Raw genomic sequence first — 25,616 nt, forward strand, 5'->3', positions numbered from 1 at the left:
TCCTGCCTTCCCTACTGTGCTATCTCTTCCTCTGCTGGAGCCGCCTCTTGTGTGCGCCTGTGTCCTCCTGCCTTCAGTACTGTGCTATCTCTTCCTCTGCTGGAGCCGTCTCTTGTGTGCGCCTGTGTCCTGCCTTCCCTACTGTGCTATCTCTTCCTCTGCTGGAGCCGCCTCTTGTGTGCGCCTGTGTCCTCCTGCCTTCCCTACTGTGCCATCTCTTCCTCTGCTGGAGCCGCCTCTTGTGTGCGCCTGTGTCCTCCTGCCTTCCCTACTGTGCTATCTCTTCCTCTGCTGGAGCCGCCTCTTGTGTGCGCCTGTGTCCTCCTGCCTTCCCTACTGTGCCATCTCTTCCTCTGCTGGAGCCGCCTCTTGTGTGCGCCTGTGTCCTCCTGCCTTCCCTACTGTGCTATCTCTTCCTCTGCTGGAGCCGCCTCTTGTGTGCGCCTGTGTCCTCCTGCCTTCCCTACTGTGCTATCTCTTCCTCTGCTGGAGCCGCCTCTTGTGTGCGCCTGTGTCCTCCTGCCTTCCCTACTGTGCCATCTCTTCCTCTGCTGGAGCCGTCTCTTGTGTGCGCCTGTGTCCTCCTGCCTTCCCTACTGTGCTATCTCTTCCTCTGCTGGAGCCGTCTCTTGTGTGCGCCTGTGTCCTGCCTTCCCTACTGTGCTATCTCTTCCTCTGCTGGAGCCGCCTCTTGTGTGCGCCTGTGTCCTCCTGCCTTCCCTACTGTGCCATCTCTTCCTCTGCTGGAGCCGCCTCTTGTGTGCGCCTGTGTCCTCCTGCCTTCCCTACTGTGCCATCTCTTCCTCTGCTGGAGCCGCCTCTTGTGTGCTGCTGTGTCCCCCTTATATCTTTAGTTTCCCCTGGTGTCCCCCTCTGTACCCGTGTCCTCCTCCTATCCCTTGTCCTCCTGTGTCCCATGTCTACCTGCCCATGAGACTATCAGCTCCAGTAATAACACAAGTTGCCATACCTTTTCCACTTACTGCTGCTAGGGCTTATATTTTAAGCATGCTTGAAATTCCTGCTAGGGCTTACTTTCAGGGGATGTCTTAATTTCGGGTAAAGAGGGTATATACACAGTGGCAATCTGTCGGCACTCTTGCCGTTTTGGGGTCATCAGGATGGTCTATGTGACAGTCTGCACACAATGCTCACCTTGAAGCTGTACCTCACGATGTTCTGCGGGGCATGCGGGTTATTTGCAGTCAGGATGCGAGTAAATTCTTCTTTAAGTTCCTTAATATAAAATAAGAATCATAAGTACAAATAAACAAACTGGAAAAATGAAATTAGATATTTTATATGTAAACATTTACAAAGTAGATTGAATGTTTTATTGTCTCTGCTCAATGGCAGGCTAAACACATGAACTACTGAGCTTTTTCTATCTCTCCCCTTTTATGGCTGTTATGCGCTTATCAGTGAAGGTCACTATATTCCCAACAAGGTAATGACAAGACAGAAACTGTCACTTCCATGCCTAGAAATAAACTCTTTCAGGCAGCAAAACAAAACAAGTAAACAGCCTGGTTATTAATGTGCTTTGCACTGTACATACTCATGTTTATCTCATCATGTCACATGTCCCCATGGGTGCACTTTAACCCTTTCAGAGTCCCTGCAAAGTAAAACAAAATTAAAACTTCTAATTTTTGGTTGTTATTTTTTTGAATTTTCAGAATTGTAATGAAGAATTTAGGTTATCATGCTGTGGCCAATTTTTTTAACAGAGAGGAAATTCTGCGTTTAGTTGCACTTCAGGAAGAGCAGTTGTGTTGTCTCCGATCATCACCCAGTTATCAGTATCTAGTCTGACAGCGGTACAATCCCAGCTGGCTGCAGCCCTCACATTCTGGAATATGCTGACAATGGAACGTACATTTCTAAAAGAAATCATACATTAAAAAGAGCTGGAGATAGGAAGAGTCTGCTGTATGAGAACTGTGCCATCTCTGCCCAGTAATGTAATCCTGCGGTCCTATTCTAGCCCCAGGAGGGCATTCTGGTACTTGTAGTTCTCCTCCTGTGCTATCTCTGCCCAGTAATGTAATCCTGCGGTCCTATTCTAGCCCCAGGAGGGCATTCTGGTACTTGTAGTTCTCCACCTGTGCCATCTCTGCCCAGTAATGTAATCCTGCGGTCCTATTCTAGCCCCAGGAGGGCATTCTGGTACTTGTAGTTCTCCTCCTGTGCTATCTCTGCCCAGTAATGTAAGCCTGCGGTCCTATTCTAGCCCCAGAAGGGCATTCTGGTACTTGTAGTTCTCCTCCTGTGCCATCTCTGCCCAGTAATGTAACCCTGCAGTCCTATTCTAGCCCCAGGAGGGCATTCTGGTACTTGTAGTTCTCCACCTGTGCCATCTCTGCCCAGTAATGTAAGCCTGCGGTCCTATTCTAGCCCCAGGAGGGCATTCTGGTACTTGTAGTTCTCCACCTGTGCCATCTCTGCCCAGTAATGTAAGCCTGCGGTCCTATTCTAGCTCCAGGAGGGCATTCTGGTACTTGTAGTTCTCCTCCTGTGCCATCTCTGCCCAGTAATGTAAGCCTGCGGTCCTATTCTAGCCCCAGGAGGGCATTCTGGTACTGATGAAGCGGGCTGTTGACCCGTGAAACGCGTTGCTTGCCTGGAGATTTCAAAATAAATTATTTATATATGACCGATTGACTAGTCATTCTGTACCTGAGGGCGGTAACCACCAACCCCCCTCCTTTTAAGCGGTTTTTAAGCCTTTTATACTTATCTGGCGCCTCTGTTATTCCTCATTTGTTGATCTAGTCCACCCTTGGTGGAGGGGTGCATCCCCGTTTTTCCAGTCTACAGAGAGCGACTTCTTAGACCTGAGTGGGGTCAGGTTACAATTCTCCCCACCTGCATCTTCAGTGGTTGCCTTAGTGGTAACCCAGACTTGTGAGTATATTTCTTATTGTTTTGTCTTGTTCCATTTGTCAAGACGTACTACACTATATTGGGCTCTCGGTTTTTTTTTTTTTTTTTTTTTTTTCTTCCTTCACATTGTTCCAAATTCTGGTACTTGTAGTTCTCCACCTGTGCTATCTCTGCCCAGTAATGTAAGCCTGCGGTCCTATTCTAGCTCCAGGAGGGCATTCTGGTACTTGTAGTTCTCCGCCTGTGCTATCTCTGCCCAGTAATGTAACCCTGTGGTCCTATTCTAGCCCCAGAAGGGCATTCTGGTACTTGTAGTTCTCCTCCTGTGCTATCTCTGCCCAGTAATGTAACCCTGTGGTCCTATTCTAGCCCCAGAAGGGCATTCTGGTACTTGTAGTTCTCCGCCTGTGCCATCTCTGCCCAGTAATGTAACCCTGCGGTCCTATTCTAGCCCCAGGAGGGCATTCTGGTACTTGTAGTTCTCCACCTGTGCTATCTCTGCCCAGTAATGTAAGCCTGCAGTCCTATTCTAGCCCCAGGAGGACATTCTGGTACTTGTAGTTCTCCTCCTGTGCCATCTCTGCCCAGTAATGTAACCCTGCGGTCCTATTCTAGCCCCAGGAGGGCATTCTGGTACTTGTAGTTCTCCTCCTGTGCCATCTCTGCCCAGTAATGTAACCCTGCGGTCCTATTCTAGCCCCAGAAGGGCATTCTGGTACTTGTAGTTCTCCGCCTGTGCCATCTCTGCCCAGTAATGTAACCCTGCGGTCCTATTCTAGCCCCAGGAGGGCATTCTGGTACTTGTAGTTCTCCACCTGTGCTATCTCTGCCCAGTAATGTAAGCCTGCAGTCCTATTCTAGCCCCAGGAGGACATTCTGGTACTTGTAGTTCTCCTCCTGTGCCATCTCTGCCCAGTAATGTAACCCTGCGGTCCTATTCTAGCCCCAGGAGGGCATTCTGGTACTTGTAGTTCTCCTCCTGTGCTATCTCTGCCCAGTAATGTAAGCCTGCAGTCCTATTCTAGCCCCAGGAGGACATTCTGGTACTTGTAGTTCTCCTCCTGTGCCATCTCTGCCCAGTAATGTAAGCCTGCAGTCCTATTCTAGCCCCAGTAGGACATTCTGGTACTTGTAGTTCTCCGCCTGTGCTATCTCTGCCCAGTAATGTAACCCTGCGGTCCTATTCTAGCCCCAGGAGGGCATTCTGGTACTTGTAGTTCTCCACCTGTGCTATCTCTGCCCAGTAATGTAAGCCTGCAGTCCTATTCTAGCCCCAGGAGGACATTCTGGTACTTGTAGTTCTCCTCCTGTGCCATCTCTGCCCAGTAATGTAAGCCTGCGGTCCTATTCTAGCCCCAGGAGGACATTCTGGTACTTGTAGTTCTCCTCCTGTGCTATCTCTGCCCAGTAATGTAACCCTGCAGTCCTATTCTAGCCCCAGGAGGACATTCTGGTACTTGTAGTTCTCCTCCTGTGCCATCTCTGCCCAGTAATGTAACCCTGCGGTCCTATTCTAGCCCCAGGAGGACATTCTGGTACTTGTAGTTCTCCTCCTGTGCCATCTCTGCCCAGTAATGTAACCCTGCGGTCCTATTCTAGCCCCAGGAGGACATTCTGGTACTTGTAGTTCTCCTCCTGTGCCATCTCTGCCCAGTAATGTAACCCTGCGGTCCTATTCTAGCCCCAGGGGGGCATTCTGGTACTTGTAGTTCTCCTCCTGTGCCATCTCTGCCCAGTAATGTAACCCTGCGGTCCTATTCTAGCCCCAGGAGGGCATTCTGGTACTTGTAGTTCTCCACCTGTGCCATCTCTGCCCAGTAATGTAACCCTGCGGTCCTATTCTAGCCCCAGGAGGGCATTCTGGTACTTGTAGTTCTCCACCTGTGCCATCTCTGCCCAGTAATGTAACCCTGCGGTCCTATTCTAGCCCCAGGAGGGCATTCTGGTACTTGTAGTTCTCCTCCTGTGCTCTCTCTGCCCAGTAATGTAACCCTGCGGTCCTATTCTAGCCCCAGGAGGGCATTCTGGTACTTGTAGTTCTCCTCCTGTGCCATCTCTGCCCAGTAATGTAACCCTGCGGTCCTATTCTAGCCCCAGGAGGGCATTCTGGTACTTGTAGTTCTCCACCTGTGCCATCTCTGCCCAGTAATGTAACCCTGCGGTCCTATTCTAGCCCCAGGAGGGCATTCTGGTACTTGTAGTTCTCCACCTGTGCTCTCTCTGCCCAGTAATGTAACCCTGCGGTCCTATTCTAGCCCCAGGAGGGCATTCTGGTACTTGTAGTTCTCCGCCTGTGCTCTCTCTGCCCAGTAATGTAAGCCTGTGTTCCTATTCTAGCCCCAGGAGGGCATTCTGGTACTTGTAGTTCTCCACCTGTGCTATCTCTGCCCAGTAATGTAACCCTGCGGTCCTATTCTAGCCCCAGGAGGGCATTCTGGTACTTGTAGTTCTCCACCTGTGCTATCTCTGCCCAGTAATGTAACCCTGCAGTCCTATTCTAGCCCCAGGAGGGCATTCTGGTACTTGTAGTTCTCCTCCTGTGCCATCTCTGCCCAGTAATGTAACCCTGCGGTCCTATTCTAGCCCCAGGAGGGCATTCTGGTACTTGTAGTTCTCCACCTGTGCTATCTCTGCCCAGTAATGTAACCCTGCAGTCCTATTCTAGCTCCAGGAGGGCATTCTGGTACTTGTAGTTCTCCGCCTGTGCCATCTCTGCCCAGTAATGTAACCCTGCGGTCCTATTCTAGCCCCAGGAGGGCATTCTGGTACTTGTAGTTCTCCTCCTGTGCCATCTCTGCCCAGTAATGTAACCCTGCAGTCCTATTCTAGCTCCAGGAGGGCATTCTGGTACTTGTAGTTCTCCGCCTGTGCTATCTCTGCCCAGTAATGTAAGCCTGCAGTTCTATTCTACCCCCAGAAGGGCATTCTGGTACTTGTAGTTCTCCCGCTGTGCCATCTCTGCCCAGTAATGTAAGCCTGCAGTCCTATTCTAGCCCCAGGAGGGCATTCTGGTACTTGTAGTTCTCCGCCTGTGCTATCTCTGCCCAGTAATGTAAGCCTGCAGTCCTATTCTAGACCCAGAAGGGCATTCTGGTACTTGTAGTTCTCCTCCTGTGCTATCTCTGCCCAGTAATGTAACCCTGCGGTCCTATTCTAGCCCCAGGAGGGCATTCTGGTACTTGTAGTTCTCCACCTGTGCTATCTCTGCCCAGTAATGTAAGCCTGCAGTCCTATTCTAGCCCCAGAAGGGCATTCTGGTACTTGTAGTTCTCCCGCTGTGCCATCTCTGCCCAGTAATGTAAGCCTGCAGTCCTATTCTAGCCCCAGGAGGGCATTCTGGTACTTGTAGTTCTCCGCCTGTGCCATCTCTGCCCAGTAATGTAACCCTGCGGTCCTATTCTAGCCCCAGGAGGGCATTCTGGTACTTGTAGTTCTCCACCTGTGCTATCTCTGCCCAGTAATGTAAGCCTGCAGTCCTATTCTAGCCCCAGAAGGGCATTCTGGTACTTGTAGTTCTCCCGCTGTGCCATCTCTGCCCAGTAATGTAACCCTGCGGTCCTATTCTAGCCCCAGGAGGGCATTCTGGTACTTGTAGTTCTCCCGCTGTGCCATCTCTGCCCAGTAATGTAACCCTGCGGTCCTATTCTAGCCCCAGGAGGGCATTCTGGGACTTGTAGTTCTCCTCCTGTGCCATCTCTGCCCAGTAATGTAAGCCTGCGGTCCTATTCTAGCCCCAGGAGGACATTCTGGTACTTGTAGTTCTCCGCCTGTGCTATCTCTGCCCAGTAATGTAAGCCTGCAGTCCTATTCTAGCCCCAGGAGGGCATTCTGGTACTTGTAGTTCTCCTCCTGTGCCATCTCTGCCCAGTAATGTAAGCCTGCGGTCCTATTCTAGCCCCAGGAGGGCATTCTGGGACTTGTAGTTCTCCGCCTGTGCCATCTCTGCCCAGTAATGTAACCCTGCGGTCCTATTCTAGCCCCAGGAGGGCATTCTGGTACTTGTAGTTCTCCGCCTGTGCTATCTCTGCCCAGTAATGTAACCCTGCGGTCCTATTCTAGCCCCAGGAGGGCATTCTGGTACTTGTAGTTCTCCACCTGTGCCATCTCTGCCCAGTAATGTAAGCCTGCGGTCCTATTCTAGCCCCAGGAGGGCATTCTGGTACTTGTAGTTCTCCGCCTGTGCCATCTCTGCCCAGTAATGTAACCCTGCAGTCCTATTCTAGCCCCAGGAGGGCATTCTGGTACTTGTAGTTCTCCTCCTGTGCTATCTCTGCCCAGTAATGTAAGCCTGCGGTCCTATTCTAGCCCCAGGAGGGCATTCTGGTACTTGTAGTTCTCCGCCTGTGCCATCTCTGCCCAGTAATGTAACCCTGCGGTCCTATTCTAGCCCCAGGAGGGCATTCTGGTACTTGTAGTTCTCCACCTGTGCTATCTCTGCCCAGTAATGTAAGCCTGCAGTCCTATTCTAGCCCCAGAAGGGCATTCTGGTACTTGTAGTTCTCCTCCTGTGCTATCTCTGCCCAGTAATGTAAGCCTGCGGTCCTATTCTAGCCCCAGGAGGGCATTCTGGTACTTGTAGTTCTCCACCTGTGCCATCTCTGCCCAGTAATGTAAGCCTGCGGTCCTATTCTAGCCCCAGGAGGGCATTCTGGTACTTGTAGTTCTCCACCTGTGCCATCTCTGCCCAGTAATGTAAGCCTGTGGTCCTATTCTAGCCCCAGAAGGGCATTCTGGTACTTGTAGTTCTCCTCCTGTGCCATCTCTGCCCAGTAATGTAACCCTGCAGTCCTATTCTAGCTCCAGGAGGGCATTCTGGTACTTGTAGTTCTCCGCCTGTGCCATCTCTGCCCAGTAATGTAAGCCTGCGGTCCTATTCTAGCCCCAGGAGGGCATTCTGGTACTTGTAGTTCTCCGCCTGTGCTATCTCTGCCCAGTAATGTAAGCCTGCAGTCCTATTCTAGCCCCAGGAGGGCATTCTGGTACTTGTAGTTCTCCTCCTGTGCCATCTCTGCCCAGTAATGTAACCCTGCGGTCCTATTCTAGCCCCAGAAGGGCATTCTGGTACTTGTAGTTCTCCACCTGTGCTATCTCTGCCCAGTAATGTAAGCCTGCGGTCCTATTCTAGCCCCAGGAGGGCATTCTGGTACTTGTAGTTCTCCGCCTGTGCTATCTCTGCCCAGTAATGTAAGCCTGCAGTCCTATTCTAGCCCCAGGAGGGCATTCTGGTACTTGTAGTTCTCCGCCTGTGCTATCTCTGCCCAGTAATGTAAGCCTGCGGTCCTATTCTAGCCCCAGGAGGGCATTCTGGTACTTGTAGTTCTCCTCCTGTGCCATCTCTGCCCAGTAATGTAACCCTGCGGTCCTATTCTAGCCCCAGGAGGACATTCTGCTACTTGTAGTTCTCCAGATGGACAGGAGGGGGTGAGGCTGGCAGGATCTGTGCTGTGGCATCCTCCCCGTGGTCTGTGCTTCCTGCAGAGAGTCCTGAATAATTCACCCCCCATCTGCTGTGCGGATTATTGTGCAGATATCCCCCTCGCACTGCTGACCTTCTCCCGGCACAGAATGCCGCGTACGCCGCGTCTCCTAACATCACTGCCGGGATTTACAGCTGCCGGGAGACGCTGGCCTTGTAGCGCTGCAGTCCTGGCTGCTCCCTGCAATGCTTGAGTTTTCTGTGCCCCCCTCCTCATGTCTGTGTCCCCCACCACTCCCATCTCTTCTCACACCCTAGCAAAGCACTGTTAGGTTACAATACAGATTAGAGACTAGGTTAAAAAAATAAATAAATATAAAACAAAAACATAAAATCTGATGAAAATCTATCAGAAATTACCACATATACTCACAGATAAGCCGACATTTTTATCCCAAAATGTGGGCTAAAAGTTGGGGCAGGGGTCAGTGATAATAATGTGCGGAACCCCCCTTAAGGACGAACACTGGCAGCTGGTATTTGCAGCAGAGTGCGCATTGCAAGGGTACTCTTCAGTTTTACTGCAGTTATATGACAGTCAGCCCTGGAGCTCTGTGGGTACTCTGTGGACTGCAGTGGTAAGCAGGGAGTAGTATGAGGATAGTGGCAGCAGTGGAAGATCTCACCTACCCAGAAATGTTGGACAAACTTGGTTCATTTAACTTGGAAAGAAGACAGCTAAGGGGTGATGTGATTACCATGTATAAATACATCAGAGGGCAATACAAAAGCTTGGCAGCTGAGCTTTTTGTGCCTAGGCTTGTACAAAGGACAAGGGGACATTATCTGCGTATGGAGGACAAAAGGTCTTACTATCTATTTAGGAAAGGGTTCTGGAATATTTGACCACAGGAAGTAGTTATGGCAAACTCTATATCTGCATTCAGAGGAGGTTTGGGTGCTTTCCTTGCATAGGACATCCACGGCTGTAATTATTAGGTCATTCTCAGGAGAGTTGATCCACGGATTGTTTTCGGACTACCACTTGGAGTCGACAACGATTTTTTTCCCCTTGAAGTGAGCCTGAAGTGAGAGGGACATGGAGGCTAATGTAATTTCTTTTAATCAATACTAGTTGCCTGGCTGTCCTGCTGATCCTCTGCCTCTAACACTATTAGCCACAGCCCCTGAACAAGCATGCAGCAGATCAGATGTTTCTGACATTATTGTCAGATCTGACAAGATTAGCTGCATGCTTGTTTTTGGTGTTATTCAAACATTACTGCAGCCAAATAGATCAGCAGGGCTGCCAGGCAACTGGTACTGTTTACTAGGATATAGATATGGCAACCTCCATATCACTCTCACTTCAGGTGTCCTTTAAAGGGACCCTGAATAGTGAAGAAAAAAAAAATCTTTACTTACCTGGGGCTTCCTCCAGCCCCTGTAGCCCATGAGGACTCTCAGTGTGCTCTGGGCCCCCTCTGTGGTCTTGCTGGCAGCCCTCTTAACCTGGTGTCTTCGGGCAAAATCCCATCTGAGCACCCAGCTCCATCCCACCCGCAGCACAATATCACATGTGCACAGTTCAGCTCAGTCCTTCAAGAGGCATACAGCGACGCACATGTGACTGAGCCGAGTACCCGGACGGGCCGCGCATGCACAGGAGGCATACAGCGACGCACATGTGACTGAGCCGGGTACCCGGACGGGCCGCGCATGCACAGGAGTCATACAGCGACGCACATGTGATTGAGCCGAGTACCCGGACGGGCAGCGCATGCACAGGAAACATACAGCGACGCACATGTGATTGAGCCGAGTACCCGGACGGGCCGCGCATGCACAGGAGGCATACAGCGACGCACATGTGATTGAGCCGAGTACCCGGACGGGCAGCGCATGCACAGGAAACATACAGCGACGCACATGTGATTGAGCCGAGTACCCGGACGGGCAGCGCATGCACAGGAGGCATACAGCGACGCACATGTGATTGAGCCGGGTATCCGGACGGGCCGCGCATGCACAGGAGGCATACAGCGACGCACATGTGATTGAGCCGAGTACCCGGACGGGCCGCGCATGCACAGGAGGCATACAGCGACGCACATGTGATTGAGCCGAGTACCCGGATGGGCCGTGCATGCACAGGAGGCATACAGCGACGCACATGTGATTGAGCCGGGTACCCGGACGGGCTGCACATGCACAGGAAGCATACAGCGACGCACATGTGATTGAGCCGGGTACCCGGACGGGCCGCACATGCACAGGAGGCATACAGCGAGGCACATGTGATTGAGCCGAGTACCCGGACGGGCAGCGCATGCACAGGAGGCATACAGCGACGCACATGTGATTGAGCCGGGTACCCGGACGGGCAGCGCATGCACAGGAGGCATACAGCGACGCACATGTGACTGAGCCGGGTACCCGGACGGGCCACGCATGCACAGGAGGCATACAGCGACGCACATGTGATTGAGCCGGGTATCCGGACGGGCCGCGCATGCACAGAAGGCATACAGCGACGCACATGTGATTGAGCCGGGTACCCGGACGGGCCACGCATGCACAGGAAACATACAGCGACGCACATGTGATTGAGCCGGGTACCCGGACGGGCAGCGCATGCACAGGAGGCATACAGCGACGCACATGTGATTGAGCCGGGTACCCGGACGGGCCGCACATGCACAGGAGGCATACAGCGATGCACATGTGATTGAGCCGAGTACCCGGACGGGCCGCGCATGCACAGGAGGCATACAGCGACGCACATGTGATTGAGCCGGGTATCCGGACGGGCCGCGCATGCACAGGAGGCATACAGCGACGCACATGTGATTGAGCCGAGTACCCGGACGGGCAGCGCATGCACAGGAGGCATACAGCGACGCACATGTGATTGAGCCGAGTACCCGGACGGGCAGCGCATGCACAGGAGGCATACAGCGACGCACATGTGATTGAGCCGAGTACCCGGACGGGCCGCGCATGCACAGGAGGCATACAGCGACGCACATGTGATTGAGCCGGGTATCCGGACGGGCCGCGCATGCACAGGAGGCATACAGCGACGCACATGTGATTGAGCCGAGTACCCGGACGGGCAGCGCATGCACAGGAGGCATACAGCGACGCACATGTGATTGAGCCGGGTACCCGGACGGGCAGCGCATGCACAGGAAACATACAGCGACGCACATGTGATTGAGCCGAGTACCCGGACGGGCCGCGCATGCACAGGAGGCATACAGCGATGCACATGTGATTGAGCCGAGTACCCGGACGGGCCGCGCATGCACAGGAGGCATACAGCGACGCACATGTGATTGAGCCGGGTACCCGGACGGGCCGCGCATGCACAGGAGGCATACAGCGACGCACATGTGATTGAGCCGAGTACCCGGACGGGCAGCGCATGCACAGGAGGCATACAGCGACGCACATGTGATTGAGCCGGGTACCCGGACGGGCCGTGCATGCACAGGAGGCATACAGCGACGCACATGTGATTGAGCCGAGTACCCGGACGGGCAGCGCATGCACAGGAGGCATACAGCGACGCACATGTGATTGAGCCGGGTATCCGGACGGGCCGCGCATGCACAGGAGGCATACAGCGACGCACATGTGATTGAGCCGAGTACCCGGACGGGCAGCGCATGCACAGGAGGCATACAGCGACGCACATGTGATTGAGCCGAGTACCCGGACGGGCAGCGCATGCACAGGAAACATACAGCGACGCACATGTGATTGAGCCGAGTACCCGGACGGGCCGCGCATGCACAGGAGGCATACAGCGACGCACATGTGATTGAGCCGAGTACCCGGACGGGCAGCGCATGCACAGGAAACATACAGCGACGCACATGTGATTGAGCCGAGTACCCGGACGGGCCGCGCATGCACAGGAGGCATACAGCGACGCACATGTGATTGAGCCGAGTACCCGGACGGGCAGCGCATGCACAGGAGGCATACAGCGACGCACATGTGATTGAGCCGAGTACCCGGACGGGCCGCGCATGCACAGGAGGCATACAGCGACGCACATGTAATTGAGCCGGGTACCCGGACGGGCAGCGCATGCACAGGAAACATACAGTGACGCACATGTGATTGAGCCGAGTACCCGGACGGGCCGCGCATGCACAGGAGTCATACAGCGACGCACATGTGATTGAGCCGAGTACCCGGACGGGCCGCGCATGCACAGGAGGCATACAGCGACGCACATGTGATTGAGCCGGGTATCCGGACGGGCCGCGCATGCACAGGAGGCATACAGTGACGCACATGTGATTGAGCCGAGTACCCGGACAGGCAGCGCATGCACAGGAAACATACAGCGACGCACATGTGATTGAGCCGAGTACCCAGACGGGCCGCGCATGCACAGGAGGCATACAGCGACGCACATGTGATTGAGCCGAGTACCCGGACGGACCGCGCATGCACAGGAGGCATACAGCGACGCACATGTGATTGAGCCGGGTATCCGGACGGGCCGCGCATGCACAGGAGGCATACAGCGACGCACGTGATTGAGCCGAGTACCCGGACGGGCAGCGCATGCACAGGAAACATACAGCGACGCACATGTGATTGAGCCGAGTACCCGGACGGGCCGCGCATGCACAGGAGGCATACAGCGACGCACATGTGATTGAGCCGAGTACCCGGACGGGCAGCGCATGCACAGGAAACATACAGCGACGCACATGTGATTGAGCCGAGTACCCGGACGGGCCGCGCATGCACAGGAGGCATACAGCGACGCACATGTGATTGAGCCGAGTACCCGGACGGGCCGCGCATGCACAGGAGGCATACAGCGACGCACATGTGATTGAGCCGGGTACCCGGACGGGCAGCGCATGCACAGGAAACATACAGCGACGCACATGTGATTGAGCCGAGTACCCGGACGGGCCGCGCATGCACAGGAGGCATACAGCGACGCACATGTGATTGAGCCGGGTATCCGGACGGGCCGCGCATGCACAGGAGGCATACAGCGACGCACATGTGATTGAGCCGAGAACCCGGACGGGCCGCGCATGCACAGTAGGCATACAGCGACGCACATGTGATTGAGCCGGGTATCCGGACGGGCCGCGCATGCACAGAAGGGATACAGCGACGCACATGTGACTGAGCCGGGTACCCGGACGGGCCACGCATGCACAGGAGGCATACAGCGACGCACATGTGACTGAGCCGAGTACCCGGACGGGCCGCGCATGCACAGGAGGCATACAGCGACGCACATGTGATTGAGCCGGGTATCCGGACGGGCCGCGCATGCACAGAAGGCATACAGCGACGCACATGTGATTGAGCCGGGTACCCGGACGGGCCGCACATGCACAGGAGGCATACAGCGACGCACATGTGATTGAGCCGGGTACCCGGACGGGCCACGCATGCACAGGAAGGTATACAGCGACGCACATGTGATTGAGCCAGGTACCCGGACGGGCCGCACATGCACAGGAGGCATACAGCGACGCACATGTGATTGAGCCGGGTACCCGGACGGGCCGCGCATGCACAGGAAGGCATACAGCGACGCACATGTGATTGAGCCAGGTACCCGGACGGGCCGCACATGCACAGGAGGCATACAGCGACGCACATGTGATTGAGCCGGGTACCCGGACGGGCCGCGCATGCACAGGAGGCATACAGCGACGCACATGTGATTGAGCCGGGTACCCGGACGGGCAGCGCATGCACAGGAGGCATACAGCGACGCACATGTGATTGAGCCGGGTACCCGGACGGGCCGCGCATGCACAGGAGGCATACAGCGACGCACATGTGATTGAGCCGGGTACCCGGACGGGCCGCGCATGCACTGGAGGCATACAGCGATGCACATGTGATTGAGCCGAGTACCCGGACAGTCCACGCATGCACAGGAGGCATACAGCGACGCACATGTGATTGAGCCGAGTACCCGGACGGGCCACGCATGCACAGGAGGCATACAGCGACGCACATGTGATTGAGCCGAGTACCCGGACGGGCCACGCATGCACAGGAGGCATACAGCGACGCACATGTGATTGAGCCGAGTACCCGGACGGGCCACGCATGCACAGGAGGCATACAGCGACACACATGTGACTGAGCCGGGTACCCGGAGGGGCCGCGCATGCACAGGAGGCATACAGCGACGCACATGTGATTGAGCCGAGTACCCGGACGGGCCGCGCATGCACAGGAGGCATACAGCGACGCACATGTGATTGAGCCGGGTATCCGGATGGGCCGCGCATGCACAGTAGGCATACAGCAACACACATGTGATTGAGCCGGGTATCCGGATGGGCCGCGCATGCACAGTAGGCATACAGCAACACACATGTGATTGAGCCGAGTACCCGGACGGGACACGCATGCACAGGAGGCATACAGCGACGCACATGTGATTGAGCCGGGTACCCGGAGGGGCCACGCATGCACAGGAGGCATACAGCGACGCACATGTGATTGAGCCGAGTACCCGGACGGGCCGCGCATGCACAGGAGGCATACAGCGACGCACATGTGATTGAGCCGAGTACCCGGACGGGCCACGCATGCACAGGAGGCATACAGCGACACACATGTGATTGAGCCGAGTACCCGGACGGGACACGCATGCACAGGAGGCATACAGCGACGCACATGTGATTGAGCCGGGTACCCGGAGGGGCCGCGCATGCACAGGAGGCATACAGCGACGCACATGTGATTGAGCCGAGTACCCGGACGGGCCGCGCATGCACAGGAGGCATACAGCGACGCACATGTGATTGAGCCGAGTACCCGGACGGGCCACGCATGCACAGGAGGCATACAGCGACACACATGTGACTGAGCCGGGTACCCGGACGGGCCACGCATGCACAGGAGGCATACAGCGACGCACATGTGATGGAGCCGGGTACCTGGACGGGCCACGCATGCACAGGAGGCATACAGCGACGCACATGTGATTGAGCCGGGTACCCGGACGGGCCGCGCATGCACAGGAGGCATACAGCGACGCACATGTGATGGAGCCGGGTACCCGGACGGGCAGCGCATGCACAGGAGGCATACAGCGACGCACATGTGATTGAGCCGGGTACCCGGACGGGCCGCGCATGCACAGGAGGCATACAGCGACGCACATGTGATTGAGCCGGGTACCCGGACGGGCCGCGCATGCACAGGAGGCATACAGCGACGCACATGTGATTGAGCCGGGTACCCGGACGGGCCGCGCATGCACAGGAGGCATACAGCGACGCACATGTGATTGAGCCGAGTACCCGGACGGGCCGCACATGCACAGGAGGCATACAGCGACGCACATGTGATTGAGCCGGGTACCCGGACGGGCCGCGCATGCACAGGAGGCATACAGCGACGCACATGTGATTGAGCCAGGTACCCGGACGGGCCGCGCATGCACAGGAGGCATACAGCGACGCACATGTGATTGAGCCAGGTACCCGGACGGGCCGCGCATGCACAGGAGGCATACAGCGACGCACATGTGACTGAGCCGGGTACCCGGACGGGCCACGCATGCACAGGAGGCATACAGCGACGCACATGTGACTGAGCCAGGTACCCGGACGGGCCGCGCATGCACAGGAGGCATACAGCGACGCACATGTGATTGAGCCGGGTACCCGGACGGGCCGCGCATGCACAGGAGGCATACAGCGACGCACATGTGATTGAGCCAGGTACCCGGACGGGCCGCGCATGCACAGGAGGCATACAGCGACGCACATGTGATTGAGCCAGGTACCCGGACGGGCCACGCATGCACAGGAGGCATACAGCGACGCACATGTGACTGAGCCGGGTACCCGAAGGGGCCGCGCATGCACAGAAGGCATACAGCGACGCACATGTGATTGAGCCGGGTACCCGGACGGGCCACGTATGCACAGGAGGCATACAGCGACGCACATGTGATTGAGCCGGGTACCCGGAGGGGCCGCGCATGCACAGGAGGCATACAGCGATGCACATGTGATTGAGCCGGGTACCCGGACGGGCCGCGCATGCACAGGAGGCATACAGCGACGCACATGTGATTGAGCCGGGTATCCGGACGGGCCGCGCATGCACAGAAGGCATACAGCAACGCACATGTGATTGAGCCGGGTACCCGGACGGGCCACGCATGCACAGGAAACATACAGCGACGCACATGTGATTGAGCCAGGTACCCGGACGGGCCGCGCATGCACAGGAGGCATACAGCGACGCACATGTGATTGAGCCGGGTACCCGGACGGGCCGCGCATGCACAGGAGGCATACAGCGACGCACATGTGATTGAGCCGGGTACCCGGACGGGCCACGCATGCACAGGAGGCATACAGCGACGCACATGTGATTGAGCCGGGTACCCGGACGGGCCGCGCATGCACAGGAGGCATACAGCGACGCACATGTGATTGAGCCGGGTACCCGGACGGGCCGCACATGCACAGGAGTCATACAGCGACGCACATGTGATTGAGCCGAGTACCCGGACGGGCCACGCATACACAGGAGGCATACAGCGACGCACATGTGATTGAGCCGAGTACCCGGACGGGCCACGCATGCACAGGAGGCATACAGTGACGCACATGTGATTGAGCCGGGTATCCGGACGGGCCGCGCATGCACAGGAGGCATACAGCGACGCACATGTGACTGAGCCGGGTACCCGGAGGGGCCGCGCATGCACAGGAGGCATACAGCGACGCACATGTGACTGAGCCGGGTACTCGGAGGGGCCGCGCATGCACAGGAGGCATACAGCGACGCACATGTGATTGAGCCGAGTACCCGGACGGGCCGCGCATGCACAGGAGGCATACAGCGACGCACATGTGACTGAGCCGGGTACCCGGAGGGGCCGCGCATGCACAGGAGGCATACAGCGACGCACATGTGACTGAGCCGGGTACCCGGACGGGCCGCGCATGCACAGGAGGCATACAGCGACGCACATGTGATTGAGCCGAGTACCCGGAGGGGCCGCGCATGCACAGGAGGCATACAGCGACGCACATGTGATTGAGCCGGGTACCCGGACGGGCCGCGCATGCACAGGAGGCATACAGCGACGCACATGTGATTGAACCAGGTAACCGGACGGGCCGCGCATGCACAGGAGGCATACAGCGACGCACATGTGATGGAGCCGGGTACCCGGACAGGCCGAGCATTCACAGGAGGCATACAGCGAGGCACATGTGATTGAGCCGGGTACCCGGACGGGCCGCGCATGCACAGGAGGCATACAGCGACGCACATGTGATTGAGCCGGGTACCCGGACGGGCCGCGCATGCACAGGAGGCATACAGCGACGCACATGTGATTGAGCCGGGTACCCGGACGGGCCGCACATGCACAGGAGTCATACAGCGACGCACATGTGATTGAGCCGAGTACCCGGACGGGCCACGCATGCACAGGAGGCATACAGCGACGCACATGTGATTGAGCCGAGTACCCGGACGGGCCACGCATGCACAGGAGGCATACAGCGACGCACATGTGACTGAGCCGGGTACCCGGAGGGGCCGCGCATGCACAGGAGGCATACAGCGACGCACATGTGATTGAGCCGGGTACCAGGACGGGCCACGCATGCACAGGAGGCATACAGCGACGCACATGTGATTGAGCCGAGTACCCGGACGGGCCACGCATGCACAGGAGGCATACAGCGACGCACATGTGACTGAGCCGGGTACCCGGAGGGGCCGCGCATGCACAGGAGGCATACAGCGACGCACATGTGATTGAGCCGGGTACCAGGACGGGCCACGCATGCACAGGAGGCATACAGCGACGCACATGTGATTGAACCAGGTAACCGGACGGGCCGCGCATGCACAGGAGGCATACAGCGACGCACATGTGATGGAGCCGGGTACCCGGACAGGCCGAGCATTCACAGGAGGCATACAGCGAGGCACATGTGATTGAGCCGGGTACCCGGACGGGCCGCGCATGCACAGGAGGCATACAGCGACGCACATGTGATTGAGCCGGGTACCCGGACGGGCAGCGCATACACAGGAGGCATACAGCGACGCACATGTGACTGAGCCGGGTACCAGGACGGGCCACGCATGCACAGGAGGCATACAGCGACGCACATGTGATTGAGCCGAGTACCCGGACGGGCCGCGCATGCACAGGAGGCATACAGCGACGCACATGTGATTGAGCCGAGTACCCGGACGGGCCGCGCATGCACAGGAGGCATACAGCGACGCACATGTGATTGAGCCGAGTACCCGGACGGGCCGCGCATGCACAGGAGGCATACAGCGACGCACATGTGATTGAGCCGGGTACCCGGACGGGCCGCGCATGCACAGGAGGCATACAGCGACGCACATGTGATTGAGCCGGGTACCAGGACGGGCCACGCATGCACAGGAGGCATACAGCGACACACATGTGATTGAGCCGGGTACCCGGACGGGCCGCGCATGCACAGAAGGCATACAGCGACGCACATGTGATTGAGCCGAGTACCCGGACGAGCCGCGCATGCACAGGAGGCATACAGCGACGCACATGTGATTGAGCCGGGTACCCGGACGGGCAGCGCATGCACAGGAGGCATACAGCGACGCACATGTGACTGAGCCGGGTACCAGGACGGGCCACGCATGCACAGGAGGCATACAGCGACGCACATGTGATTGACCCGGGTATCCGGACGGGCCGTGCATGCACAGGAGGCATACAGCGACGCACATGTGATTGAGCCGGGTACCCGGACGGGCTGCACATGCACAGGAAGCATACAGCGACGCACATGTGATTGAGCCGAGTACCCGGACGGGCCGCGCATGCACAGGAGGCATACAGCGACGCACATGTGATTGAGCCGGGTACCCGGACGGGCCATGCATGCACAGGAGGCATACAGCGACGCACATGTGATTGAGCCGGGTATCCGGACGGGCCGCGCATGCACAGGAGGCATACAGCGACGCACATGTGATTGAACCAGGTAACCGGACGGGCCGTGCATGCACAGGAGGCATACAGCGACGCACATGTGATTGAGCCGAGTACCCGGACGGGCAGCGCATGCACAGGAGGCATACAGCGACGCACATGTGATTGAGCCGAGTACCCGGACGGGCAGCGCATGCACAGGAGGCATACAGCGACGCACATGTGATTGAGCCGAGTACCCGGACGGGCCACGCATGCACAAGAGGCATACAGCGACGCACATGTGATTGAGCCGAGTACCCGGACGGGCCGCGCATGCACAGGAGGCATACAGCGACGCACATGTGATTGAACCAGGTAACCGGACGGGCCGCGCATGCACAGGAGGCATACAGCGACGCACATGTGATGGAGCCGAGTACCCGGACGGGCCGTGCATGCACAGGAGGCATACAGCGACACACATGTAATTGAGCCGGGTACCAGGACGGGCCACGCATGCACAGGAGGCATACAGCGACGCACATGTGATTGAGCCAGGTACCCGGACGGGCCGCGCATGCACAGGAGGCATACAGCGACACACATGTAATTGAGCCGGGTACCAGGACGGGCCACGCATGCACAGGAGGCATACAGCGACGCACATGTGATTGAGCCGGGTACCCGGACGGGCCACGCATGCACAGGAGGCATACAGCGACGCACATGTGACTGAGCCGGGTACCCGGAGGGGCCGCGCATGCACAGGAGGCATACAGCGACGCACATGTGATTGAGCCGAGTACCCGGACGGGCCGCGCATGCACAGGAGGCATACAGCGACGCACATGTGACTGAGCCGGGTACCCGGAGGGGCCGCGCATGCACAGGAGGCATACAGCGACGCACATGTGACTGAGCCGGGTACCCGGACGGGCCGCGCATGCACAGGAGGCATACAGCGACGCACATGTGATGGAGCCGGGTACCCGGACAGGCCGAGCATTCACAGGAGGCATACAGCGAGGCACATGTGATTGAGCCGGGTACCCGGACGGGCCGCGCATGCACAGGAGGCATACAGCGACGCACATGTGATTGAGCCGGGTACCCGGACGGGCCGCGCATGCACAGGAGGCATACAGCGACGCACATGTGATTGAGCCGGGTACCCGGACGGGCAGCGCATGCACAGGAGGCATACAGCGACGCACATGTGATTGAGCCGGGTACCCGGACGGGCTGCACATGCACAGGAAGCATACAGCGACGCACATGTGATTGAGCCGAGTACCCGGACGGGCCGCGCATGCACAGGAGGCATACAGCGACGCACATGTGATTGAGCCGAGTACCCGGACGGGCCGCGCATGCACAGGAGGCATACAGCGACGCACATGTGATTGAGCCGAGTACCCGGACGGGCCGCGCATGCACAGGAGGCATACAGCGACGCACATGTGATTGAGCCGAGTACCCGGACGGGCCACGCATGCACAGGAGGCATACAGCGACGCACATGTGATTGAGCCGGGTACCAGGACGGGCCGCGCATGCACAGGAGGCATACAGCGACACACATGTGATTGAGCCGGGTACCCGGACGGGCCGCGCATGCACAGAAGGCATACAGCGACGCACATGTGATTGAGCCGAGTACCCGGACGAGCCGCGCATGCACAGGAGGCATACAGCGACGCACATGTGATTGAGCCGAGTACCCGGACGGGCAGCGCATGCACAGGAGGCATACAGCGACGCACATGTGATTGAGCCGAGTACCCGGACGGGCCGCGCATGCACAGGAGGCATACAGCGACGCACATGTGATTGAGCCGAGTACCCGGATGGGCCGTGCATGCACAGGAGGCATACAGCGACGCACATGTGATTGAGCCGGGTACCCGGACGGGCCGCGCATGCACAGGAGGCATACAGCAACACACATGTGATTGAGCCAGGTACCCGGACGGGCCGCGCATGCACAGGAGGCATACAGCAACACACATGTGACTGAGCCGGGTACCCGGACGGGCCACGCATGCACAGGAAGGCATACAGCGACACACATGTGATTGAGCCGGGTACCCGGACGGGCCGCGCATGCACAGGAAGGCATACAGCGACGCACATGTGATTGAGCCAGGTACCCGGACGGGCCGCGCATGCACAGGAGTCATACAGCGACGCACATGTGATTGAGCCGGGTACCCGGACGGGCCGCGCATGCACAGGAAGGCATACAGCGACGCACATGTGATTGAGCCAGGTACCCGGATGGGCCGCGCATGCACAGGAAGGCATACAGCGACGCACATGTGATTGAGCCAGGTACCCGGACGGGCCGCGCATGCACAGGAGGCATACAGCGACGCACATGTGATTGAGCCGGGTACCCGGACGGGCCGCGCATGCACAGGAAGGCATACAGCGACGCACATGTGATTGAGCCAGGTACCCGGACGGGCCGCGCATGCACAGGAAGGCATACAGCGACGCACATGTGATTGAGCCGGGTATCCGGACGGGCCGCGCATGCACAGGAGGCATACAGCGACGCACATGTGATTGAGCCGAGAACCCGGACGGGCCGCGCATGCACAGTAGGCATACAGCGACGCACATGTGATTGAGCCGGGTATCCGGACGGGCCGCGCATGCACAGAAGGGATACAGCGACGCACATGTGACTGAGCCGGGTACCCGGACGGGCCACGCATGCACAGGAGGCATACAGCGACGCACATGTGACTGAGCCGAGTACCCGGACGGGCCGCGCATGCACAGGAGGCATACAGCGACGCACATGTGATTGAGCCGAGTACCCGGACGGGCCGCGCATGCACAGGAGGCATACAGCGACGCACATGTGATTGAGCCGGGTACCCGGACGGGCCGCGCATGCACAGGAGGCATACAGCGACGCACATGTGATTGAGCCGGGTACCCGGACAGGCCACGCATGCACAGGAGGCATACAGCGACGCACATGTGACTGAGCCGAGTACCCGGACGGGCCACGCATGCACAGGAGGCATACAGTGACGCACATGTGATTGAGCCGAGTACCCGGACGGGCCGCGCATGCACAGGAGTCATACAGCGACGCACATGTGATTGAGCCGGGTACCCGGACGGGCCGCGCATGCACAGGAAGGCATACAGCGACGCACATGTGATTGAGCCAGGTACCCGGACGGGCCGCGCATGCACAGGAGTCATACAGCGACGCACATGTGATTGAGCCGGGTACCCGGACGGGCCGCGCATGCACAGGAAGGCACACAGCGACGCACATGTGATTGAGCCAGGTACCCGGATGGGCCGCGCATGCACAGGAAGGCATACAGCGACGCACATGTGATTGAGCCAGGTACCCGGACGGGCCGCGCATGCACAGGAGGCATACAGCGACGCACATGTGATTGAGCCGGGTACCCGGACGGGCCGCGCATGCACAGGAAGGCATACAGCGACGCACATGTGATTGAGCCAGGTACCCGGACGGGCCGCGCATGCACAGGAAGGCATACAGCGACGCACATGTGATTGAGCCGGGTATCCGGACGGGCCGCGCATGCACAGGAGGCATACAGCGACGCACATGTGATTGAGCCGAGAACCCGGACGGGCCGCGCATGCACAGTAGGCATACAGCGACGCACATGTGATTGAGCCGGGTATCCGGACGGGCCGCGCATGCACAGAAGGGATACAGCGACGCACATGTGACTGAGCCGGGTACCCGGACGGGCCACGCATGCACAGGAGGCATACAGCGACGCACATGTGACTGAGCCGAGTACCCGGACGGGCCGCGCATGCACAGGAGGCATACAGCGACGCACATGTGATTGAGCCGAGTACCCGGACGGGCCGCGCATGCACAGGAGGCATACAGCGACGCACATGTGATTGAGCCGGGTACCCGGACGGGCCGCGCATGCACAGGAGGCATACAGCGACGCACATGTGATTGAGCCGGGTACCCGGACGGGCCACGCATGCACAGGAGGCATACAGCGACGCACATGTGATTGAGCCGGGTACCCGGACAGGCCACGCATGCACAGGAGGCATACAGCGACGCACATGTGACTGAGCCGAGTACCCGGACGGGCCACGCATGCACAGGAGGCATACAGCGACGCACATGTGACTGAGCCGAGTACCCGGACGGGCCACGCATGCACAGGAGGCATACAGCGACGCACATGTGACTGAGCCGAGTACCCGGACGGGCCACGCATGCACAGGAGGCATACAGCGATGCACATGTGATTGAGCCGGGTACCCGGACGGGCCGCGCATGCGCAGTTACAATTTCACTCTGCAGGCTCCCTTTAAAGATGAATTGACTCAAGCCTTGTAGGGGTTTTGTTTTGCCTTCCTGGATCTAATGGTATATGTGAGGGAGCGGGAGAGAATGTGACCTAATGTTTAATATTCCGGTTGGACTTGCTGGATGTCATTTTTCGACCACACAGACTCTGAGGTGAGAAGTCAGCTCGGCCGACTCACAGAAGCAGCTGCCCCTCCCCAGGCTGGCTCCACTAATTCAGCCCAGTTACCCGCAGTGGATTTGGCTGCTGACGCGTGCTTGTAGGGTGGCCGATGCTGCTGGTTTAGCGTGACGCGTGCTTGTGGGGTGGCCGATGCTGTTGGTTTAGCGTGATGCGTGCTTGTGGGGTGGCCGATGCTGCTGGTTTAGCGTGATGCGTGCTTGTGGGGTGGCCGATGCTGCTGGTTTAGCGTGATGCGTGCTTGTGGGGTGGCCGATGCTGCTGGTTTAGCGTGACGCGTGCTTGTAGGGTGGCCGATGCTGCTGGTTTAGCGTGACGCGTGCTTGTGGGGTGGCCGATGCTGCTGGTTTAGCGTGACGCGTGCTTGTGGGGTGGCCGATGCTGCTGGTTTAGCGTGACGCATGCTTGTGGGGTGGCCGATGCTGCTGGTTTAGCGTGACGCGTGCTTGTAAGGTGGCCGATGCTGCTGGTTTAGCGTGACGCGTGCTTGTGGGGTGGCCGATGCTGCTGGTTTAGCGTGACGCGTGCTTGTAAGGTGGCCGATGCTGCTGGTTTAGCGTGACGCGTGCTTGTAGGGGGGCCGATGCTGCTGGTTTAGCGTGACACGTGCTTGTGGGGTGGCCGATGCTGCTGGCTTAGCGTGATGCGTGCTTGTAGGGTGGCCGATGCTGCTGGTTTAGCGTGACGCGTGCTTGTAGGGTGGCCGATGCTGCTGGTTTAGCGTGACGCGTGCTTGTGGGGTGGCCGATGCTGCTGGTTTAGCGTGACGCGTGCTTGTAGGGGGGCCGATGCTGCTGGTTTAGCGTGACGCGTGCTTGTGGGGTGGCCGATGCTGCTGGTTTAGCGTGACGCGTGCTTGTGGGGTGGCCGATGCTGCTGGTTTAGCGTGACGCATGCTTGTGGGGTGGCCGATGCAGCTGGTTTAGCGTGACGCGTGCTTGTAGGGGGGCCGATGCTGCTGGTTTAGCGTGACGCGTGCTTGTGGGGTGGCCGATGCTGCTGGCTTAGCGTGATGCGTGCTTGTAGGGTGGCCGATGCTGCTGGTTTAGCGTGACGCGTGCTTGTGGGGTGGCCGATGCTGCTGGTTTAGCGTGACGCGTGCTTGTAGGGGGGCCGATGCTGCTGGTTTAGCGTGACGCGTGCTTGTGGGGTGGCCGATGCTGCTGGTTTAGCGTGACGCGTGCTTGTGGGGTGGCCGATGCTGCTGGTTTAGCGTGACGCGTGCTTGTAGGGGGGCCGATGCTGCTGGTTTAGCGTGACACGTGCTTGTGGGGTGGCCGATGCTGCTGGCTTAGCGTGATGCGTGCTTGTAGGGTGGCCGATGCTGCTGGTTTAGCGTGACGCGTGCTTGTAGGGTGGCCGATGCTGCTGGTTTAGCGTGACGCGTGCTTGTAGGGTGGCCGATGCTGCTGGCTTAGCGTGACGCGTGCTTGTAGGGGGGCCGATGCTGCTGGTTTAGCGTGACGCGTGCTTGTGGGGTGGCCGATGCTGCTGGTTTAGCGTGACGCGTGCTTGTGGGGTGGCCGATGCTGCTGGTTTAGCGTGACGCGTGCTTGTAGGGGGGCCGATGCTGCTGGTTTAGCGTGACACGTGCTTGTGGGGTGGCCGATGCTGCTGGCTTAGCGTGATGCGTGCTTGTAGGGTGGCCGATGCTGCTGCTTTAGCGTGACGCGTGCTTGTAGGGTGGCCGATGCTGCTGGTTTAGCGTGACGCTTGCTTGTAGGGGGGCCGATGCTGCTGGTTTAGCGTGACGCGTGCTTGTGGGGTGGCCGATGCTGCTGGCTTAGCGTGACGCGTGCTTGTGGGGTGGCCGATGCTGCTGGTTTAG

The 25,616-nt window shown here is 58.1% G+C and overlaps 1 protein-coding gene across 4 annotated transcripts in view; it reads right to left on the minus strand.

The window, feature by feature from the left end:
• DNAI1 (dynein axonemal intermediate chain 1) overlaps nt 1-25,616 on the minus strand; it is a 269,556-nt gene that overhangs the window by 196,975 nt on the left and 46,965 nt on the right. For all 4 annotated transcript variants that reach the window (XM_068253053.1, XM_068253042.1, XM_068253033.1 and 1 more), the window contains exon 5: nt 1,156-1,236. In XM_068253053.1, coding sequence (XP_068109154.1) covers nt 1,156-1,236 — 81 coding nt within the window. The remainder of the gene's footprint in view (nt 1-1,155; nt 1,237-25,616) is intronic.

Source organism: Hyperolius riggenbachi, chromosome 1, assembly GCF_040937935.1.
Source record: "Hyperolius riggenbachi isolate aHypRig1 chromosome 1, aHypRig1.pri, whole genome shotgun sequence".
Lineage (NCBI taxonomy): Eukaryota > Metazoa > Chordata > Amphibia > Anura > Hyperoliidae > Hyperolius > Hyperolius riggenbachi.